At 31.0% G+C, this 20536-nt stretch overlaps 1 protein-coding gene across 1 annotated transcript; it reads left to right on the plus strand.

The window, feature by feature from the left end:
• The first annotated feature begins 19438 nt into the window (after nt 1–19438).
• Nucleotides 19439–19969, plus strand: LOC129918048 (nucleolin-like). Its single transcript, XM_055998367.1, has one exon. The coding sequence runs from the start codon at nt 19439–19441 to the stop codon at nt 19967–19969; it is 531 nt and encodes a 176-aa protein (XP_055854342.1).
• The last annotated feature ends 567 nt before the right edge of the window (nt 19970–20536 follow it).

The following is a 20536-nucleotide window of genomic DNA, read 5'->3' on the forward strand; positions in this document are numbered from 1 at the left end:
ATGATTGTTTAACATAATAGAAATGTGCGCAATTATGAAAGCATACATTGTTTTTAATATATTTTGGATAAAAGTACTTAAAATGAGTCTCGAACCTTACATTTCAATTTTTATTTTTTTTCGTCATATTTTATATAACAGTTTAAACTTAGTTTTCTCAGAAGTTTGTGAAGAGACCTTATAAGTGTTGTATATCAATAAAAAGGTTAGAATCTCTACTTAATAAATCCGTCACTTGTTTTTGAATGTATTTTAAATTGATTGTTTAAGAAAAAATAACAATTAATGGGAAGTAATTTGGCCAACTTTAATTTTCAATTGAAGATTTCTCCTTTGCCGACGACTGCCGATGTCGAGTTATGAATGGATTTAGATTCTCATATTACTCAAAATTAAGGAATAAGAATAAAATTTTGCGCATATTTGCGCCATTTTGATTTACGGTCAAAAATGTATAAAATACAAATTTTCCAAAAATGTCTGCAAATTTTTTTTTTTACTGTCATCTGGAGACTGGTGTCTCAAAATTAATGATTCAAATGAAATATTCTGATAGGCTAGTTAAAGGGCTCTTAAAATTTGGTAACTTGTTTATCCTAATTGTTTACGGTTTTCGATTAAATGCACTTCTTGTGAAATTTCGAAAAATTTTTACTCTGAAGAACCTTGTTTTGTTGAATTCAAATTATAGTATCTTTCGTTCTAACTTCACTTTCCTAAACTCTTATACTTTTTTTGAAAACTGTGATAACTAGGAAAGTTATAAAAATGATAAACCAGTTTCAAAACGTACAATTTTGTTAAATACAAAATGTATTATGTCAGAAACTTTTTGGGATGAAATTGACTTATAATGTTTTGAAAATAAACGATTCAATTATGAACAGGGGAAATAAAATACTGTTTCAAAGTAGGAATTTTTTGAAATTTCACAAGAAGTGCATTTAATCGAAAATGGTATGAATATGAGATATGTTGTTTAAATTATTACTTTTGGGATCCCCTATATAGGGCATTCCCAACAAGCTTGACATTCTGAACGGATTTCAAGTCCCATTTTCTGCAGAAAATAAAAACCTGCAGATTTGATTTTATTTTATTTCATCCCATTTTTTGAAACTTTTATTTTTTTACGCTTTTTTATAAAAGCTTCCTTATAAAATAAAAATTATTTTCATATTCTATTTCGTTTTAATAGACCAGGGTCGATAATTTTTGAAACCAAAAAAAATCATAGTAGAATGAAACCCATTGGAAAAGGAGGTGAATAAGATGAAAATTAAAGGAAAAATAAATTACGGGCGAGCCGAGTTCGGGAAGTGGGTGGGTTGAGTTTTTAATGGTAAAAAATTGTATATCTCGATTTCCGGCAAAACTACAAATCCTATAGAAAAAAGTTGTATCGCAAAGTTGTAGATAATAAAAAGATCTACAACTTTTGTATCAACAATTTTTTCACATAACCTCAAAATTTATGTGAAAAATTCAAAAAACCGAGTTTTTGGTTTTTTATTTTTATCTTTTTAAAAAACAAAAATTTTTCTACGAAATTTGGTGAAAACTTACCTTATTATGTCCCAAATACACTGTAATTTATTTGATTTAAAATATTAATTTGTTCACCTTATTTTGACTTAATACCAAAAAAACACCCTAATTTTCAATCGAAAATTCACGTGTCAAAATATCAGCTTTTTTCAAAAAGTCGGTGGCCATTTCGTTCATTAAAATGTCTATTTTCTGATGGTGTAAAAAAATTGTACATTAGTATACTATAGAACATGTTCTAGTAAAATTCAAAAAATGAAAAAAGCTTGAATTCGAAAAAAAAATTTTATCATTGTTTACAATTTTGGCCTATTTATTCAAATTTACACTTTAATTACTCAAAAAACGTAAGATTAATCAATGTTACATGAAATCTTACGTTTTTTGAGTAATTAAAGTGTAAATTTGAATAAATAGGCCAAAATTGTAAACAATGATAAAAATTTTTTTTCGAATTCAAGCTTTTTTCATTTTTTGAATTTTACTAGAACATGTTCTATAGTATACTAATGTACAATTTTTTTTACACCATCAGAAAATAGACATTTTAACGAACGAAATGGCCACCGACTTTTTGAAAAAAGCTGATATTTTGACACGTGAATTTTCGATTGAAAATTAGGGTGTTTTTTTGGTATTAAGTCAAAATAAGGTGAACAAATTAATATTTTAAATCAAATAAATTACAGTGTATTTGGGACAAAATAAGGTAAGTTTTCACCAAATTTCGTAGAAAAATTTTTGTTTTTGAAAAAGATAAAAATTAAAAACCAAAAACTCGGTTTTTTGAATTTTTCACATAAATTTTGAGGTTATGTGAAAAAATTGTTGATACAAAAGTTGTAGATCTTTTTATTACCTACAACTTTGCTATACAACTTTTTTCTATAGGATTTGTAGTTTTGCCGGAAATCGAGATATACCATTTTTTACCACTAAAAACTCAACCCACCCACTTCCCGAACTCGGCTCGCCCGTAATTTATTTTTCCTTTCATTCTTATCATATTCCCCTCCTTTTCCAATGGGTTTCATCCTACTATGATTTTTTTGTACTTTTTAATGTTTTTGAAGGCATCGGCACTGGTCTATAATACATTTTTCCCCTTTCAAACCTTTTTTGTTGTTTGAGTTTTATAAAATACACAATAATCTTGATTTTATTAAGAAAGTGGTTAATTTAGTCTCTACGTTTTTAGGTACTTATCCTTTTCACATTTTTTCTTTCTTTTCTTTCTTATAAAATAAATTCTACCTACAATGAATGTTATATTATCTTTCATTCGTATGCTTTTTTTTGAATTTATAATCTTTAAATTTTTGCTTTCTTATCAAAATATTATATCCAGGATAACTTCACTTATATATAACACAAATTACAACGACTTAATATATAATTTTGTATATGAATTAAGCCATTAATTGATGAATTTGAGCTATTTTTCATAATATCTGTTTTTGAAAATATTATAATAAATACATATGTACATAATTTTTTTAGCTCTGATTTTTATTGCATGTTGAAGCATATAGGTACACTGTAGTATATTTGTGCCAAATTTCAAAAAAAAAAAAAAAAATGTTGAGAAACAAAAAAGTTATAGAATTTTGAGATGATTTACATCGTTTGGTCCCATAGTGACCTAGAGTTGAGTAACCCGATGCGTTTAATCCAATTCCTAGGTCCATTTGTCCTCAGCAGGCCCTTCTTTTGAGAAAAGGGTACATTACCCCAACAAATTGCTAATTTTTTTTTCAAACAGAAATACTTAACTCTACATGAGTCTTATTCATTAGACGCCACTTTTCGTTTTCGCTCTACTTACCTTTTTGAATTTTTTTCTAAAAATAACATATTCCTAGGTATTGTTCAATTTGATGGCCACCACTGTTAAACTTCATTTCCCTACTCAAAAAATCAACTTTTAAACTTGAGTCTTTTTAAAAACTCACTCAAAATTTCTCTCTATCGACTTTTTTCTTCTCATTTCTTTTCTTCCATTTATGTTAAAACGAATACGAGTATCTTTCTCCAGCAATCTCTCAATGAATTTCTCATTCTCATGCTCTCTTTTGAGCGCCACATGATGATGATGATTTTCATCAATGAACAGGTGAGTGAGTCTGAGTTCGGATCGACGAAGTTTCGAGATATCGTGTCTCTTACTCAGCACGACAAAACGAAAAAAGATACAACACACCTGTTGATGTTGTGATCCGCTAATACTCATTTCTCAATGTTGGGTTGGTTGTGGTGTTGATGCTTAGTTCGTTTATGCTTAAGAAAAGACCGTTGTCGTTGTCTTAATCGAACGTTTAGATTTCGTTTTGATTGAATTCAAGCCGACTTTTTCTACCAGAGAAGGCTGGAGGGGTTAAAGATACTTTACGATCTTAGGTTTTTTGCTTTCAACTTCTTTATAGATCGTAGAAACTTCAATGAGAAAAAAGATGAAAAATTGACGTTTAAACTTACCGCTAGAAGAATTAATTAAATCACTCAAGGCTCAAGGCACACCTGTGTAAAGAATCAAACTTCTTCATCTTCTTTCATCATCAAAAAGACGTCTTCTTCTTCATACTTCAAACTTGATAGAAAAAAATGAATAAAAGTTTTGTTTTACTGTGACGACGAAGACGGCCATTAAACGCTGCTAACACCTACTAGAATCACCGTTATAAGCTGATTAGAACACATTATTGGCGGAACAAGCCAGAACGGTCCGGTCTGGTCTACACCGCAGAGTAGCAAGCCGCTGCGGCGGCGTGTGTGTGCAAAGTATCTCTTACATAACATTCACAATATACGACGACGAGATGGATTTTTTTAGTGTCAAAGAGAGAAAGAGGAAGAAAGAGAGAGAGAGAGAGTGGAAGAATCTTGAGATTTATGATCTTCTTTTAAGCCCGAACTGAAACTGGTGGTGTGTTTTGTGTTGGACGATTGGGGCTTTATGGATCGGAATGGCTACTTTTTTTTTTTTCTGGGGGAATTCGAGCTCATTTGCGCTTTTCGTGTGAATCCAACTGGAAAAATGCTGTATCTTTTCTGTAGTTTTGTTTAAGAAAAAAAAAAAGTAACAAAATAAAGATACCGCGCTTTTAAAGATGGTTATGGCATTAAAGTGAGCTGCTGATTTATTTATCTTGTTGCCAGAACGGGGAACTTTTGTATATGTGAAATATTTCAATAGCGAAAGAAAATGGAAAGGCGAGGATTTTTTTTACAGGAAATGAATGAGTGCAAAGAAAACAAAAACTCTTGTACTACTCGAAATTATTTAATTGGCGTTACGTACGTTGGTAATTTTATTTTTTTTTTTTTACTCTTTTAAGTTAACAACATTTTATGGATTTATGAGCTTTGTAGAAGATGATACGATAAATGCAAGTGAAGAGTCTTTTATGTTAATTTGGGAAAAACAAAAAACAAATGAAATGAAGATTTCAAGGTTTTAATCTTTCAAATAAAAATAATGTAAATTTTTATGAGCGGTTGTTTTCTTGTTGTATTTGAATTAGTTTTGACCTTGATGGAAGTATGCAAAATCAATCTTTAGAAATTCATTAACTTTTGCTTATCAATAGAAGAGAGAATAATAATTAAGTTGAGGCCTTTTGATGATTTATAATAAGTCATATGGCACCATAAATTTAACCAGATGGTTAAAGGCCTATGAGTACTTAATTCAAGTTCAAGATTCTTTTTTTTTTAATCATCTCTTAATATTGACCTCTATTTTTTTTCTTTGCAATTTTGATTAAAAAATTGACGTAATTTTGTTTGAATAAATTTGAGTTTTCGTAAAAAACAAAACAAGGTCCTAAATTGCTTACTTGTGGCATTCCAATAAAGATTTGTTGGTATTAGTCACTTTGAAAGTTCCCTGTTCCCAGCTTTTACAAGATGACGGGTGTTCAATAGATGTTTGTTCTTAACTCAAGCTTGAAGTAAAATAACACTTTCACAGGAGGTGACATTATTTTAAGGGACTTTTTAATGAGAAGTTTACTAGTTTTAGAGCCAAAAAAGTCTGATAATGAAAAACTCTAAGAAAGAGGAAATAACTGGTGCAGACGAAATACCCTCTATATTCAGGGTTTTAATGAAACTGAGATGCTCCGCAGGAGTCACCGAAAAGTTTCCAATAAAAGTTGGGGTGCATCAGGGAGGCATCTTGAGGCCTTTGCTTTTCTATATTTTCTTTAGTGATGATGATGATCTTAAATAAAATATACTGACATAGATGGCACAGTTATGTTCAAAGAAAGATTTGGACCAAAAACTCCTGGAGAGTTTCCCTATTTATGAGCTTTTTAAGGCCTTTCTGTTTTTTTTTTCCATCAGATCTAAATACTGGTGTTTTCATCTTCTGGAGTAAAGGGTCCCAATTACATTTGGAAATGTATAAAAGATTAATTTGGTTCTACAGAGTGTCTTTATCAGAATTCTTTTTCACTCGGATTTGATATCGTGAATTTCCTTTGAAAATGTTATATGCATTTAACTGGTTTTTATGTATGTGAGCAAGCATGTTTGTTCCATCAGATTTTCTAAACTACTTATCATAATTTGACAAATGAAATATCATTAAAAGCGTCTTGATTGTTCGCTGGTTATAAGCTATCTAAAATGACAGGCTTTAAAGTCCAAAATCATGACTAATTTAGAATTTAGTTTTGTTGTTAAAAATATTTTTAAAACATAATATGATTTTTATTAAGTATTAGCAAAGCCAATATGCAATCAAAATAAAATTTGTACTTCATGACTTTTGCCATAAAAAATAACTTTACAAAGCCTATATTTGCAAATTAGAACAACGATATCTCATTTGTTAAGTTATAAATTAAAAATTTCTATATAAAAAGTGATGAAAAAGACAAAAAATGCCCATTCTCTTTTCTTTTTCATATCGAAAATCGACCAATGTCAAACTTTCTAAAATCAAAAGATATTTCAAATTCTCCACTTTTAATTTTCAAAAAACTTTGGTTTTCATTTTCATTCGATTTAATTGAATATTTCTCAAGTTAGTTAAAAAATTCTTTAAAAATGGTTTTCGATGTCCAGAATATGACACATTTTCTTTATTAAAAATGATTCTTACTTTAAAGACAGCAAACTTATTGTTAGCATTAATTACAGTATTTTCTAACAGTATGCCGTGATCCAGACTTATTTACATATTACTTAACTCATTATTAATTAAATGTCTGATCTTCTAATTTGGTTTATCCAAATATTTATTAGCCTTTTTGTAATAACTAAGACAAACTGCCTCGTGTATGAATAGCCTATTAGATTTTGCAATATTGATGATATCAAGTAAGAAAATAATAATCATAATACTTTGTTTTTCAAAGACTTGAAATCATTATTAGCATTTTGTTGATACACATTCAGGGTTGGATCGGTCAAACCAAAAAAACTAAAAATGGCAAAAGGCTCTTTACGTTAAGCTAGAAATATTGAAATATTCAATATTTTCTTAAGTTTACTAATGTTACCAAAAAGCTCTTTTGTTTGATGACTCAATAAAATAAAGAAAACAGGTTTTAAACTTCTTATCATCCCAATGGTGATTTAAATGTACTCGCCCTAAAAGTCATGAAATCAGGGTTTCAGAAATTTCAATAACAAAAAATTCATTTGAAATAAAAAAAAAATTGCATTACAAAAATATTTAAATCAAATATAAAATTTTTTGCATTAAAAAAAAAAAAAAAAAAAAACAGTACAAAATGTGTACAATGTACATTATACACTGTATAATGTACACTGTACAATGTACTACTTTACATTTAATATTTTTTTTTTGTTAATATTCTTCGACTTTTTGGCCATACATTCGCTATTTCAACTATAATACTGAACCTAATGTAAGGCCAAATAGTCAAAAATTCGAAGAATATTAAAAAAAAAAAATACAGTCGACTCCCTCCAAGCCGAACTTTCACGGGACTCGAACATTGGTTCGAGTTATATGGAAATTTAATTTAAGAAATTTAAGAAGGATTAATTTAATATTTTTTCTTCAAAATTGTTCATTTAAAATGTTGAAAAAGTTCGACTTAGATGGAAATTCGAGTTAGAGGGAGTTCAACTTAGAGGGAGTCGACTGTATTTAATGCACACATTCTGCATTGATTTTTTTTAAAGCAGAATTTATTTTATTTGCAATAATATTTATTTTTTAAACGCTGTTTTATATTATTTTCAATGCTAATATTTTTTACAACCCTGCATGAAATGCTAGTTCACTAGTCCGCTCCTTGTCTTTAACAAATTGACGACATATTGTCGCATCGATATCGGTGATGGCGCATTGCGGCGCCCATCTATTGACATTTTACACTGACCCTATTTCAAATCCAAACACACAGTAGCTAAGCTATGGTGTATGTGTAAATTGATGTAATATATGCACTTAAGACGTTTGGCGCATGTTCACATATTTAATGTGTATTTGTTCAAGAGTGCTTCTGTTAATATTGACAGATGATGAACGATGACAGACATATAGCTCGCGCACTTTCCAGACAGCACAACCGTTTTTGTTTTTCTTTCTGTTTTTTTTTTTTCTTGTTGATCGATCTTAATCAAACAAAATATGATTTCGAAAGATTTCTCTCTTGCTACATGTTGTTATGATAGGTGGAGTTGCATTAATATTACTGCGATTACTAAAAATGTGCGTTTTTGTCTATTATGCAATTTAGTTCAGGAGTGTCCTTTATTTGTTTTTTATTTTTTTTTTCGTATTAACAAAAATGTATAAAAAAGTAAACAAGTCTAACATATTTATACAAGTTAAAAAAAAACATTTGTATTCGATTTTTCTTTGTGTTTAAATGATTTGAGACTATCGAACTAATGAAATAAAATTGGACACAAAAAAAAAAAAATGGCTAGAACATGTAGAAAAGCACTTTACCACCTTCACCTTTGAAACTTGGAACTTGGAACTGCAACATACAATCAGACTTGCAATTTCAGACTTGCAAGTTGTTAATTTTAACTCGCAACTTGTTCCATGTAACTAACTTTGCCAGTTAGCACTTGCCACTTATCTTATCACTTTTCACTTATCACTTATCACTTATCACTTATCACTTATCACTTGTCACATATCACTTATCACTTATCACATATTACATATCACTTGTCACTTATCACTTATCACTTATCACTTATCATTTATCACTTATCACTTGTCACATATCACATATCACTTTTCACTTTTCACTTATCACTTTTCACTTTTCACTTTTCACTTATCACTTATCACTTATCACTTATCAATTATCACTTATCACTTATCACTTATCACTTATCACTTATCACTTATCACTTGTCACATATCACTTATCACTTATCACTTATCACTTATCACTTATCATTTATCACTTATCACTTGTCACATATCACATATCACTTTTCACTTATCACTTTTCACTTTTCACTTATCACTTATCACTTATCACTTATCACTTATCACTTATCACTTATCACTTATCACTTATCACTTATCACTTATCACTTATCACTTATCACTGATCACTTATCAGTTATCACTTTTCACTTGTCACATATCACTTATCACATATCACTTATCATTTATCACTTACCTCTTACCATTCTTACATTCGTTTCTTTTTTCTTAAAATTTTACAAAAAAATGGAGTAGAATTTAATCGGGTTTTGGTAAAAAAAAAAATACGTATACGCCATAGTGACCTTTTTTTTTACTGTGTACAATTATAAAAGCGATATAAATTTTACTACTGCAGAACCAGGTTCATTAGTCCAATGAATTCATTGTTATTGGTTTAAAATCCTCTAAGATCATCGCATCATAAACAATTCAAAACCACAATGTAACATTTCTTAAAATATCCTTTCAAATAGAATACAAAAAAACACACCTGCATTCAATTAAATCTCATTGCTTTAAATGAATCTATCCAAAACGCTTAGCACTTTTCTGTAGCTATGATCTCAATCAAAAGACGCACAACTAATTGCACAAAAACTGTTCTTATTCTAACACACAAAAGTGTGGATAGAAAACAAAAGATGATATTCTCTTAATCCCGCAGTTCATGTTTCAATTATTGGAATAGGTTTTTTTTTTTTTTTTTTTCATTCAAGACACAAAAATTAGACTTTAATAGTTTAATTCTCTTTCTGGTGGAGCGCAAGCGCACAAAAAAGTGCTCTAAATGATGACACAGGGGAACACTTTTTCTAGGTGCAGCGTGCAATTATTACTTGCATCTTTTTAATTCGCCCAGCTGGAGAGATGACGCAGGATAGAGGATCATAGAATAGAATCTTCCTTAGAGGCAATTATTAAATGTGAACTGAACACTCTTGAGCATTGAGTCTTCACAACTTCTCTAACCACCAAACATTTATGGAGTTTTTATTTGATTACGCAATAGAAAATGAAGAAGTTGCTTATTAAGACAATGAACAAAACCTTGGCACCTTGGAGATGTTGGCAGAATCGGCCTTGCTTGCATCTTCTATCTGAGAACTTAAAAGTTTGTCTCACACATCTGTCGATTTAAGGAATTCTGTGTTCAAACTATGCACTGACAGTACTGTCACTCGCTAAAAAAAAATTCAAAATACCGTTTATTGAATAGAAAAAAATCATCAAGATCACTGATCTATCAATCGGCAATAATAATAAAAAAAAAAAAAACTTTAAAAACCAGATCGACTAGATATCTATTGTGGCACTGCATCTTAGATATTCAACTTTTCCTGCCGCACAAAATCCAGCTAAACAAAAAATTACAATCTCATATATATAAATGGAATCCTAATGGAATGAGCTTCCTCGATCTAAATCGCATCATAAGCGACCGCACATTACATCACCATTCACTATACAACTCACCAACTCACGACGAACAACCGACTACGATGACGATGATCTGTACAATTGATCACGTCAAAGCCATTGACACATTCATTGCACATTGCACAATCATAATCACAGAAGTTTGCCGCCACATTTCTGATGATGGCTGCCTGCCTGCCATCAAGCCACGTTGGCGAGTTCCTTCCGCGATTCAATTCCACAAAACAAAACCTGACTTGCGCGCCTTTAAACTGTTTTGCTCGCTGGCCTGATGTCCATATGTGCTGCTTCGCTATTCCTTCCTGAATCTATGAAACTAAATACAACTATCAATCCTCGCTCCTTCTTTTCAAAAAAAAAACAAAAAAAAAACAAAGACTTTGCTCTGGACAAATCAAGTTGTTGTATGTTCGGGGGCAACAAAGTTGGCACATTTTGTCTCAAAGACATTTTCTATTAAGCTTTTTTGAATTTTTGATGCCTCTGTCTTGGGATTAGCTCCTGGAAACTGCATATTCAATCAGATCAACTTTCAAATCGATCAAAAAATTTGCGTTCTTGTCTCAAAGACTTGGGCCGAACACACCTTTTAGAAGTGACGATGAGAGTTCTCATACAAAAGAGGCTTAAGCCTGGGAATCTTGAAATGAAGATTATACCAAGAAGATGATTCAACTTCTGATTGATGTGCCACACCAGACCACCACCGCCGCGCCGCCGCCGTACCGCATCATAAACTAGTGCGGGAAGCAGCATTGTGCCGGCATAATTGTGGCAATATAAAATGCCAAAGTGCCCGCGATTAGAGTTCTTGAAAGGAAGAATGAGGAGAATTGACCAGCAGACTGTGGTCTGTCTGGGCAGATGATTTAACAAAAATTCGATTTATTTAAAACAAGGTGAATGATAATTTTGGACAACTGCAAATAATAAATTGAAATTGATGAATGATTATATGCATTCACTTCAACACAGTGGTCTGTTTGGGGCAGATATTTTGACAAAAAAAATTTACTTCTGTGCAGAACTTTTTCAATTTTGTAAGAAATTTGGAAAAACTCCTAAAAAAACATTGAGCATTATAAAACGGGTTCTCTCCACAGTGGTCTTTTTAATTAAATATGTATGACAAATTTTTAATTTTCTAATTTTCTAAAAAAAGTGGAAATAAAATATTACTTCTGACCCAAAAATTTACTTATTTTAAAGTATTGGAAGATTTTTAGAGAAAGTAGAAATAATTCAGACATAATACAATTTTGAAAGAATTTCAACTTTTGTCCAGAAAAAAGGCAAATTTCAGCCATAGTGTGCCAATATAAAATTTCCATGAAAATTTTTCCGGAAAAAGGACGAGTATGGCGACGATAGTATGAGGCCTGCCCATCCAAGGCTGAAAGTGAATATTAAATTTGATTGAAATGGGATAAAAGATTTTTCAATTCAAAATCATCATGCGTGTGTTCATGTTGATTCTTTTTCCCTTATTAATTAAAATGTTTAAGCGATCTAAATTGTTGGTTATAAATTCAAATTGGCCTTCCTCATGAACGAGATAAATTTCAATAGCAGGTGAGAGGTTATGGGAAAATATGGTTAACGTGCGTCTTCAGCCGATTGAAATGGCAAATTGACCTCCCAAGAAGGAGGCAGCATTAGTGAAGGAAGAAGGGCTGTTAGAAAGTTACTTACGGTAGATTAAGATTAAATTTATTCAAGTGGGTCCTAACTAATTTTTTAGAAATTCTGCTTTTCATTGGCTCTATTTTATACAAATATAAAGGCATCTTTTTTTATGTCAGAAAAAGGCCTTTGGAATTTTGGTAAACCTACTCAAAAAAATCTTGAATCTACGGGACTCCTGTCAAAAATTGTTTTGAGAATTCTATTTTGAAATGATTTGGGTGAATCTCAACCTCAAACATTATTTTTGCAGACCCATGTCACATTTTTAAGGTGGAACATAAACGATAAACCCTTTAGTTAAATATGGAATTATGTCCACTGAGGTGGAAAATAAGTTCATTATACGGACTCATGTGGCTTTTTAACGATAGAGTTTTGTTGCATTCCCCAGTTCAAGAATTTTTACTGCACAAATAGAAAGCTTGGAAAAACTCAGAAGGATCATAAATAATAATCGGTTAGCATCTGGAAGTTTATTACTGTTGTTGTTTCGACAGTTAAAGTTTTTTTTTTCCGAAATCTTCAAAAAAAAAAAATGTGATCTATTTTTTCAAGGTTTGATTCATCCCTTTTGCGAATTTGTCCAAAAAAAATCATTAAATTAATAATATATATTAAGGTACAGCCACTTTTAAATTGACATCAATCAAGTATCTACCAATTTTTTTTCTGTAAGACTGTGATTTTAATTCTCTTGCAAACAATGACACATAAAGTCTTAATAACCCATTTTAACACCCAGTAGGTTGGTACAATACAAATGACCCTTTAACAATCTTAGCCTGCTGACAAAAGTTTGACCTAACTTTTGTTACATTTAAATTTAATTCAGCAAAGTTACAAATTTCGTATGGCTTTCTCTGATTAAGCTCAAACAAAAGTATAGGGTCTCAAAAGTTCAAACATTCCTGAAAAGACCCTAAAATTTCCTCGTCAAATTCAAGGTATCCAAAAACCACTATATAACTTTAGTTGACCTAGAAATCTCCCAATTACACTCACCTTAACACTTTTATACCGTTTTAACTGAACTTTTAATGACAATTCCCGACAAAGCGCATCAAGACTCTTGACCATATCTATGGTCTGATTCCATCTCAGTTTGAAGCTGATGCAACTCCTCCTACAATCACTTGTACTATACTTTCTCTCTAAATAGATGGGTGAAAAAAAAAAAAAGAATTACACCAAAGTCGGTGATAGCCCATCATTATTTGCTCACTTTAAGAATGTTCTCTCGGGGTGTGTGTCCCACCTCGAGACCCTCAAGAAAGAGGGCATATCACTCTGCGATGCCAAAAAAAAACCGCCGACACCGAACTTGAAAAAATAAAAAGCCCCATCCAACTTACTGAAACTACTACCTAGCCTACACGAGGAAGTGATGCAAAAAGTGCAGTGCCATTTGGCGCTGATGCATGATGATGCCACATCTCAGGAACGTTAATATCGTGCTGCTAAATGATGTAAGCGTAGCAGTACATCCATCTCATCGCCAAACACACAGAGAGAACCGCCAAACTTCTTCCTTCTATCTTTTAGTTTTCTATACAAGAAAAAGAAGAAGAAATAAGGCGGAAACCTGTTGGCTTCGTTTTCTATTAGATACGTCTATGGATGAAAGTAACATATAATTGTTAGATAAATATAAGTTATGTGCCACAAATGAAACTAAAAGGAAAAAAACAACCAAAACCAACCGCAACATTATATACACGACAGATGCATGCTGTATGCATTCAGGCTTAAGCTTATACAGAATAGAAGTTAGTTGCCCCCAACAAGAACAACAACAACTGCCGAACCAAAAAGAACGATGACGATGAGCTGCAACTAAAACTCCAAAGCGAAACAATTGGCATTGCAGCTTCCTAGAACGTTAATAATTGTGCAGGTAAAATGCAATGCAATGCCAATCTGTGTTGTGTGTGTGCTTGTTTGCAACACTTTTGTGTTTGATGAGCTTTGTTGATTCTTTGTCTTTTTGGGTGAATCGTTGGTATTTTTTTTCGTTGATGAATGATGGAAACATCAAAGAGTGGTGAAAAGAACTCCTTTTTTTGATTGAGATGATAAAGTGTTTTTAGAGAGAAAAAAAGATTGTATCTATCAGAAAAGTTGGAATTGTTATGTTATAATATTCTGCTCAATGGAATTATTATGTTGTTTCTGTAATCTCTTTGTCAGATGCATTTTTAATTATATTTCAAATGCATTTTGTTTGTTGATGTCGATTAGATCTGTCTCGTACTTTTTTTTTGTACTTCTTTAAAAAGATGACGAAGTAATTTATCCATTGGACAAAGTGTAGAGTGATGAAGTGATTCTAATTACTGGCAGTTTGAAGCAATGAAATGTTTTATTGTTCTTAAATTTTTTCTTGACTATAGAGATAGAAGCAGATAGATGCAGAACAATGGCTGTTTTATGTCTTATCAAAGATTACAAACAATATTATTAGACAAACTTGTAATTGAAGTATTCTTTATAAAGATTTAAGATAGTCGAAAGTCTTTTGGATAATGTTGTATTTAAAAGAAGTAATCAAAACAATGACATCTTTCATTAATGCCCAATTACTGGCTTTCATTGAAGCTTGATTTCTTGTTTAATATTTTCAGTTCAGTGTCACGAACATGTCCCGAATGTGTCCCAAACGTGTCCCAAATGTGTCCCAAATGTGTCCCGAACTTGTCCCAAATGTGTCCCAAATGTGTCCCGAATGTGTCCCGAACGTGTCCCAAATGTGTCCCAAATGTATCCCGAATGTGTCCCGAACGTGTCCCAAACGTGTCCCGAACTTGTCCCGAACGTGTCCCAAACGTGTCCCGAACGTGTCCCAAATGTGTCCCAAACGTGTCCCAAATGTATCTTGAATGTGTTCTAAACGTGTCCCAAACGTATCCCGAATGTGTCCCAAAATGCTTCAATTGCATTTGTATGAAGGCTTCTTGATTGACCAATAAGCATTATAGATTGTACTCAGTGGTTCTAAGTTTAAAAATTTTATTTGATGGGCCATTTAACAAAAATCCTTCACCCTTTCTTTTGTTTTGACTCAAAAATTTCTTCCAGTTACTTCTGTTTCCAAATTTTTATAACTTTCCATTTTTATTTCATCGTTCAGTAAAAAAAAAATGAACATTTATCAATTATCTAGCTGATTAGTCAACTAATTGCTGTACCAAATCATTCCTATCTCCTTCAAGCCCACAATTGAAATATTTCTTCGATCAACATGTCTTACCAGTAATTCATTAAAAAAAAAAAAAGGTTTACCTCAAGGGTTCACCATGAAGTCAAAGTATAGTGATGCTGACAATGCACTTTCAATTTCAATTTCACTTTCTTTTTTTTTTTCAGTTTGCCCGATGTTGTTGCTCTTTGAAATCTCACGAACGAAATTATGTACCACAATTCCAATCCATAGACTTGCGAGAGAGGTGTATAATTGAAGTAATTTCATTTACAAATTACTTCCCAATATTTTACAGAAAAAAAAAAAATAAAGAAAAAGTCATACATATCTCTGCCTTTAAAACCCAAACCAAACTTCAAAAAGCCTCCAGAGGTAAGGTTTGGTTTAGAGTGAGAATGAGGAAGTGTGATATCTGTGATGCACTTTTCTCGTGTGCCGGCATTGTACAAAATACAAACAATCATTGCATTGTGGTCGGATCGGATCGGAACTCTCTCAGGTGACAAAATTCCGCGATAAGATACTCTTGGAGATGCCAATATAGGAAGTTGCATCTGGCAGAGATATACGCACACTGGTTGGCAGTTTTACTTTGGCGGCATAAATCAGTTAGTAAGCGACAAAGTTGCAACATTAATAAGTTTTTTTTGTTTTTTTTTTACTTACTTACTTAGGCGGCGATCACACTTTGGCTACGATAGGTTGTGACTTTGTGACTAGAGACCCCTTCTTTACGTAGGCATCGATATGTTTTCATTGTCATTTGTGTCGACTTTCAGGTGTCAATATTCGCATTTACCGATTTGCATAGGAAGCAAAGTTTTGAAGGTGTCGCTAGGCTTCCTCTATTTATTAGAAATGAGACAGCTAGTTGGCATTTAAATAGAAATTAAAAAAAAAAACCTCTCCGTAAGAAGTTAATACGTTTGGAGGTCGAAATGACGGAAATGAATACTGCTAACTACGCTTTCTTCAAAAGGTTGAAAAATTGACAGTAAGAAAGACAACTAGCAGGAACAAAGGGTTCATAAAGTTCTTAAATGATTCATTTTATTTTTGGTTTCGATGACAAATTGAACGTTTATACTTAAGTTCTTAGACGTTTAACACGAATTATTGGCCTTTTTCGAAAAAAAAAACGCCCTTTCACCTACATTTTTTTTATGAAAACTCTTTATTCTTGCTTTTTTTTACCAAATTTAATTTTTGTTTTCACCTAAAAAAAAACACCCTTTCACATGAAAAAAATGTATAGACTTTTGTTCGTAGTTTCCATGGGACTCACAACATTTTTAATAAATTTCGTAAGGATACCTTTTATACCATTGATTTTATCGGACTTATGGCGGGTTTTCCTTTTTTTCCCCCAAAAAAAAAAAACACCCTTTGACGAAAAATAGTTGTATAGACTGCTTAGATTTTTGGTTTCTGTTACAAATGTAAAATTTGCACCAATTTTTATTGGTTTAAAATTTGTTTCCCAGTTTTTGTGGTACTAATTCTGAATTTCATCATCTAAAAAAAAAAAACACCCTTTCACTCAAGATAATTTTGTAGACTCTCTAGATTTTTAGTTCTTATAACAAACAAAACTTTTTCACCAAGTTGAAAACATTAACAAAATTTATGTAAGCTGTTATGATATACCTATCTCACCATGACTCAAACCATCAAAAAAACACCCTTTCATCAAAAATATTTTTAAGAACTTTATGAATCCTTTGTCCCTGCTTTATCTTAAACCTTCATCCGAAATTTCATGAGTGTATCATGTTTTTCACATGGGTTTTGATTATATTTTACATGTTGAAGTCAAAAAATCTAGCGCCCTTGTTTTTAATCGGCTATAACTTTTTTTAGAGCAAATGTATTGATTTTATTTTTATGTCATTAGATTCAGCATCAAAAAATACCTAAAAAAACATGTGTCATATGATGATATTCAACAAACAATTTATTCCCTATATTTTTGACCTCCCTCTTGTTTGCGAAAAAACACCCTTCCACCAACATTTTTTATAGACTTTTTTGATCCTTAGTTCTTATTCCAAAAATACAGTTTTTGCCAAATTTCATGAGTGTAAAAAAATTTTTTTTTAAAATGCCTATTTTACCTGTACTAAGATGGTAAAACTTTAAGAAGCTTCAATAACTCATCTTTTTGAAAAAGATATTTTTCGTATTTCAATATCAATTTCGTTGATAAACATTTAAAATTTCTTCAAAATAAGCAGTTTCACTGAAAACTCCTCCAGTATCATCAATGGATAGCTAAAAAAATATAAAAAAAACGCGTGCCACCCATGCGACGCGTAGTTTGTTTTGTTTATGGTAGGTAAATATGTTTACAAAGAAATTTGCAATATTTTTTTCCTCTGAAAACGATAACTTTTCTTATGAATAATTCGCATTAGCTCTCTGATTATTCTGATAATCGTCTACTCAACTTGTTATCAATTTGAAGTAACACAAAAAAAAAAAAAGAAAGCAAAATAAAATATTTCGAGGTCAACACAGTTTGTGACCTACATGGCTCAGTTTATTGATAAGAAAACAGACAACTGATATTTGAGTCTATCATCTGTATGCAAAGCTGCATCTTTTGTTTTTTTGCTTTACTTTTGTCTTGTAAATGGTGTGTTTTATTTTTAGATTAATTAATGGGAACTACTAAACAAAAATAGTCAGGGATTAATTAATTCAGGGAAATAGCAATTTCAAGGTCAAAAAAGCTTCCAAAAAGTTCTATGGAGTTAAATATAGTTTTGTCTCCGTGTTGCACTTTCACCCTGTTGTTTTTTGTTGTTTGTTGTTTGTTTATTTGCTGTTTGCTGCTTGTTGTTTTGTTGTTTTGTTGTTTTTTTGTTATGTTGTTTTGTTGTTTTTTTGTTTTGTTGTTTTGTTGTTTTGTTGTTTGTTGTTTTGTTGGTTTGTTGTTTTTTGTTTGTTGTTTTGTTGTTTTTTTTTGTTTTGTTGTTATGTTGTTTTGTTGTTTTGTTGTTTTTTGTTTGTTAATTTGTTATTTTGTTGTTTTTTTGTTATGTTGTTTTTTTGTTTTGTTGTTTTGTTGTTTTTTTGTTATGTTGTTTTGTTGTTTTTTTGTTTTGTTGTTTTGTTGTTTTGTTGTTTTTTTGTTTTGTTGTTTTTTGTTTGTTGTTTTGTTGTTTGTTGTTTTGTTGTTTTGTTATTTTGTTGTTTTGTTGTTTTGTTGTTTTGTTGTTTTGTTGTTTTGTTGTTTTGTTGTTTTGTAGTTTTGTTGTTTTGTTGTTTTGTTGTTTTGTTGCTTTGTTTTTTTTTTTTTTGAGTTTTGTTGTTTTTTGTTTTGTTGTTTTGTTGCTTTGTTTTTTTTTTTTAGTTTTGTTGTTTTGTTGTTTAGTTGCTTTGTTGTTTTGTTGTTTTTTGTTTGTTGTTTTGTTGTTTGTTGTTTTGTTGTTTGTTGTTTTGTTTTTTTTTTTTTTTTTTTGAGCTTTGTTGTTTGTTAATTGTTGTTTGCTTATTGTTGCTTTGTTGATTGTCTTTAAAACCATTTTTTGATTAAATTCAACGTTTCTTCGCCTTTTTTTTCATTTAAAAACAGCGTTAACACGCATAAGAATGAAAACTGTTGAGTGAAAAAAAAATGTGGAACGTATGAGTAAATTCATTTCCCCCTGCAATTGCAAAGTTCTATCACGCTTATTATTTTTTTTTTTTTTCAAAAACAATCATTAAAAGTTTCCTCCCTTGATTTACATAGATTTATAGTTAAAAATCGATTAAATAAAAATAAGAAATAATAAAATTGAAAAATAAAATATAAAAATTTTCTACGTAATTCCGTGCAAGATTACATAATCAAATTATTATACATTTATATTCATTGCGCGCGTGATATAGAATCGCATTACATTGCGACTGCGATTTTCGACTGCAAGCAAACTGTATAAAGAGATAATTTACTCTCGTATTTGGCATTCGAGAAACAATTTGCGGTTTCCATTTTTTTTTTTTTTATTGAATCCCTATAAAATTCTTGTCAATAATTTAAATTGTTATCAGTCGTGGTATTCAGTTTGAGTTTAAGTTTCATTGTGAAAAGTTCTTTATTTTATTTTAGTCTCCTTCGAAAAAAAATATTTAAAAATAAAAATATGCGCTTAATTTTGGTTTTGCTAATTGTTGTGGGATTTGTTGCTTTTGCAACTTCTCAGCCTTTGAAGAAAAATGAGAAAAATGATTCTTCTGGATCAACTGAAGAAATCAATGTTGAAACTGCTGAAGACAATAACGATAGTTCCGGCGAAAAACGTCATAAACGAAATGCTGCTGATTCATCATCATCAGAAGAATCTGATGAATCTAAGAAAACTGCAGCTGCAGATGCAAAACCATTGGTAGATGCTGCAGCTCCAGCTCCATCTGCAGCTGTTGAAGCAGCTCCTGTTGCTCTACGTCGTAAAAGATGTCTAAAATCATTTGATGAATTCAGCTCTGAGGAATCCAAGGAGAATAATAATGCGGCTAAAGAAGAAAAATCAGAAGATCCCACTTCTGATTCTGATGAAGTCCAACCAACAGAAGAACCTATGGAACCTGTTCCAAATAATTCCGATGAAAGCGTAAAGAAGGACGATGAAGATGTTAATGAGATTGCTACGAAAGAGGATCAAAGCGAAACTTAGAAAAAAAAAAGTTTGAAGTGAAGTTAAAAAATGTATAAATTTAGTTAGTAGAAGAAAATTTTGTATAAATATTTTTTTGAACGAAATATATAAGTTGTGATGTTTTCTAGCGAAATAAGTTGATAGAGGCTTTTATTTTCCTCCAAAACATTTATCGCTTTTACTTTTTTTTTTTTTAAATAAAAAACCGAAGTTAAAATAGTTTTGATGCATTTGTTAAGAATTGGAGGCTCTTTAATATTTATCTGAAGTGAGAACTAAATACGTTCCACAACACCCCACGAGCCATACATTTCACTCGTACTGAAAAAAAAACTTTGGGATAAAAGGTAATTTCACATTCGTCAATAAAAGTTAGTTAGAAAAAGAACTAAAAAAAAGGTGTGGAACGTAAGATACAAAGTTTTTATGCAATCAATTTTTAATGAATTTTTAATTTTCACTCAAAATATGTCATAAGTTTCAGGTAAATGAAGTTAATTTGATCAAAACACAAAATTTTTCTTCCATAAAAAAAGAAATATATTAATATAGCGCTACATACGATCCACAACTTCTAATTTGCGT

Source organism: Episyrphus balteatus, chromosome 4 (assembly GCF_945859705.1).
Source record: "Episyrphus balteatus chromosome 4, idEpiBalt1.1, whole genome shotgun sequence".
Classification (NCBI taxonomy): domain Eukaryota; kingdom Metazoa; phylum Arthropoda; class Insecta; order Diptera; family Syrphidae; genus Episyrphus; species Episyrphus balteatus.